The sequence below is a fragment of the Nerophis lumbriciformis genome, linkage group LG12, assembly GCF_033978685.3.
Source record: "Nerophis lumbriciformis linkage group LG12, RoL_Nlum_v2.1, whole genome shotgun sequence".
NCBI lineage: Eukaryota > Metazoa > Chordata > Actinopteri > Syngnathiformes > Syngnathidae > Nerophis > Nerophis lumbriciformis.
Genome location: NC_084559.2, coordinates 15,395,646 through 15,398,145, shown reverse-complemented (window position 1 = coordinate 15,398,145; position 2,500 = coordinate 15,395,646). Strand labels below are relative to the sequence as shown.

The following is a 2,500-nucleotide window of genomic DNA, read 5'->3' as shown; positions in this document are numbered from 1 at the left end:
CGGTCTTTTTTCTGCAACATCAAGGTATATATTGACGCTTACATAGGTCTGGTGATAATGTTCCCCTTTAACACACCATACATAGTGAGACTCTTGTTGGGACAGGAAAATAAACCAAAAAAAACAACAATTCTTATTGAAGCAGAGAATTCAGTACAATCATTTCATCAATCAGACAATGGACTTGCAAAGTTCTTGCAACGAGAAGACAAAAAAGGATAACCTGGAATGTGTCGACGACTCTGTGCAGGAACTCAATGACAAAGAGTGGCGGCACCTCACTCTGGATGACAGCCACAAAGTAGATGCGGTGTCTGAGGACGTTGATGAGGTAGTGATGCGGGGTGGGGATCACGGGCGGGACATTCTCTGGCTCCGTGGCGCGCTCTTGGGCTTCAAAGAAATAGTCGCACACGGAGCGGCTGACCACGCTCTTCCAGTGCTTTTCCAGAAAGATGTCTCCTGAAGAGTTGACCAGGAACAGGCTATGGATCATCTTGGCTGGGGGGCTACAAATACAATGAATGACACGTAACAGTTAGACGGACTGCGATAACGAGGTATGTCATATGTACACAATAGTTAAATTATTTCAAAACAGGCGATAAAAAACAGGCGACAAAAACAGGCGACAAAAAAAAAACAGGCGACAAAAAATTATTTCAAAACAGGCGACAAAGGCTCCTAATTTGACTGCTGACGTATGCAGTAACACATTGCGTCATTTCTGTTTGTATCATTTTCTCATGCTGGACAATATCTGGCTACTTTGTTGTAACATGGTTCTATCTACACTTTTGTTCAAATGCAATAAACAATATTGTGACGACCAGGTCGCATGGTGATGCGGGGTTTGTTCTCCCAGGATGCAGACGGACTTCGGACACGGCGTGCAGGTAGAAAATGATTTATTTAAGAAACAAATCGGACGGGAACAAACAAAAACGTGCTCAAAGCACAGAAGGCAAAAAACTAAAGGGGCTAGCGTGGAATCTAGCAACAAACAGAGCCTAGCGTGGATAAACTGATTTTTCTGGCAAAAAACATGGAAATTGAGTGAAAGTCACCAGGGTTAAAGGCTGGGGGGGTAAAAAGAAAAATTAATCTGAGGCTGAGTTGACTTGAAACTGTTTAATGTTGCACTTTTTGTATGTAGAAGAAAAGTTTTGTCATTTTATTTAATCTGAGCAACAACTTGAAGCAGTTTAATGTTGCACTTTATATGTGGAAATGTTGCACTTTATATGTAGAAAGGTTTTGTTAAAGGGGAACATTATCACCAGACCTATGTAAGCGTCAATATATACCTTGATGTTGCAGGAAAAAGACCATATATTTTGTGAATTTCATATGGGTGAATTTTGGCGAATTAAACGCCTTTCTAATATTCGCTCCCGGAGCGATGACGTCACATCGGGAAGCAATCTGCCATTTTCTCAAACACCGAATCAAATCAGCTCTGTTATTTTCCGTTTTTTCGACTGTTTTCCGTACCTTGGAGACATCATGCCTCGTCGGTGTGTTGTCGGAGGGTGTAACAACACGAACAGGGACGGATTCAAGTTGCACCAGTGGCCCAAAGATGCGAAAGTGGCGAGAAATTGGACGTTTGTTCCGCACACTTTACCGACGAAAGCTATGCTACGACAGAGATGGCAAGAATGTGTGGATATCCTGCGACACTCAAAGCAGATGCATTTCCAACGATAAAGTCAAGGAAATCTGCCGCCAGACCCCCATTGAATCTGCCGGAGTGTGTGAGCAATTCAGGGACAAAGGACCTCGGTAGCACGGCAAGCAACGGCGGCAGTTTGTTCCCGCAGACGAGCGAGCTAAACCCCCTGGATGTCTTGGCTCACACCGTCCCTTATGCCACCGAAGATGATCAAGAGAAGAATATCGACCCTAGCTTCCATGGCCTGCTGACATCAACTCCAAAACTGAACAGATCAGCTTTCAGGAAAAGATAGCGGATGAGGGTATGTCTACAGAATATATTAATTGATGAAAATTGGGCTGTCTGCACTCTCAAAGTGCATGTTGTTGCCAAATGTATTTCATATGCTGTAAACCTAGTTCATAGTTGTTAGTTTCCTTTAATGCCAAACAAACACATACCAATCGTTGGTTAGAAGGCGATCGCCAAATTCGTCCTCGCTTTCTCCCGTGTCGCTGGCTGTCGTGTCGTTTTCGTCGGTTTCGCTTGCATACGGTTCAAACCGATATGGCTCAATAGCTTCAGTTTCTTCTTCAATTTCGTTTTCGCTACCTGCCTCCACACTACAACCACCCATTTCAATACGTGTAATCTGTTGAATCGCTTAAGCCGCTGAAATCCGAGTCTGAATCCGAGCTAATGTCGCTATAGCTTGCTGTTCTATGCGCCATGTTTGTTTGTGTTGGCATCACTATGTGACGTCACAGGAAAATGGACGGGTGTATATAACGATGGTTAAAATCAGGCCCTTTGAAGCTTTTTTTAGGGATATTGCGTGATGGG

The 2,500-nt window shown here is 43.6% G+C and overlaps 1 protein-coding gene across 1 annotated transcript in view; it reads right to left on the bottom strand.

Annotated features, from left to right (window-relative positions):
* Positions 1–2,500, bottom strand: part of LOC133623024 (AP-3 complex subunit mu-2) — a 37,437-nt gene that overhangs the window by 28,229 nt on the left and 6,708 nt on the right. Inside the window, exon 2 of the mRNA XM_061985934.2 lies at positions 224–509. Within this exon, the coding sequence (XP_061841918.1) occupies positions 224–496 (273 nt within the window). The 5' untranslated portion in view covers positions 497–509. The remainder of the gene's footprint in view (positions 1–223; positions 510–2,500) is intronic.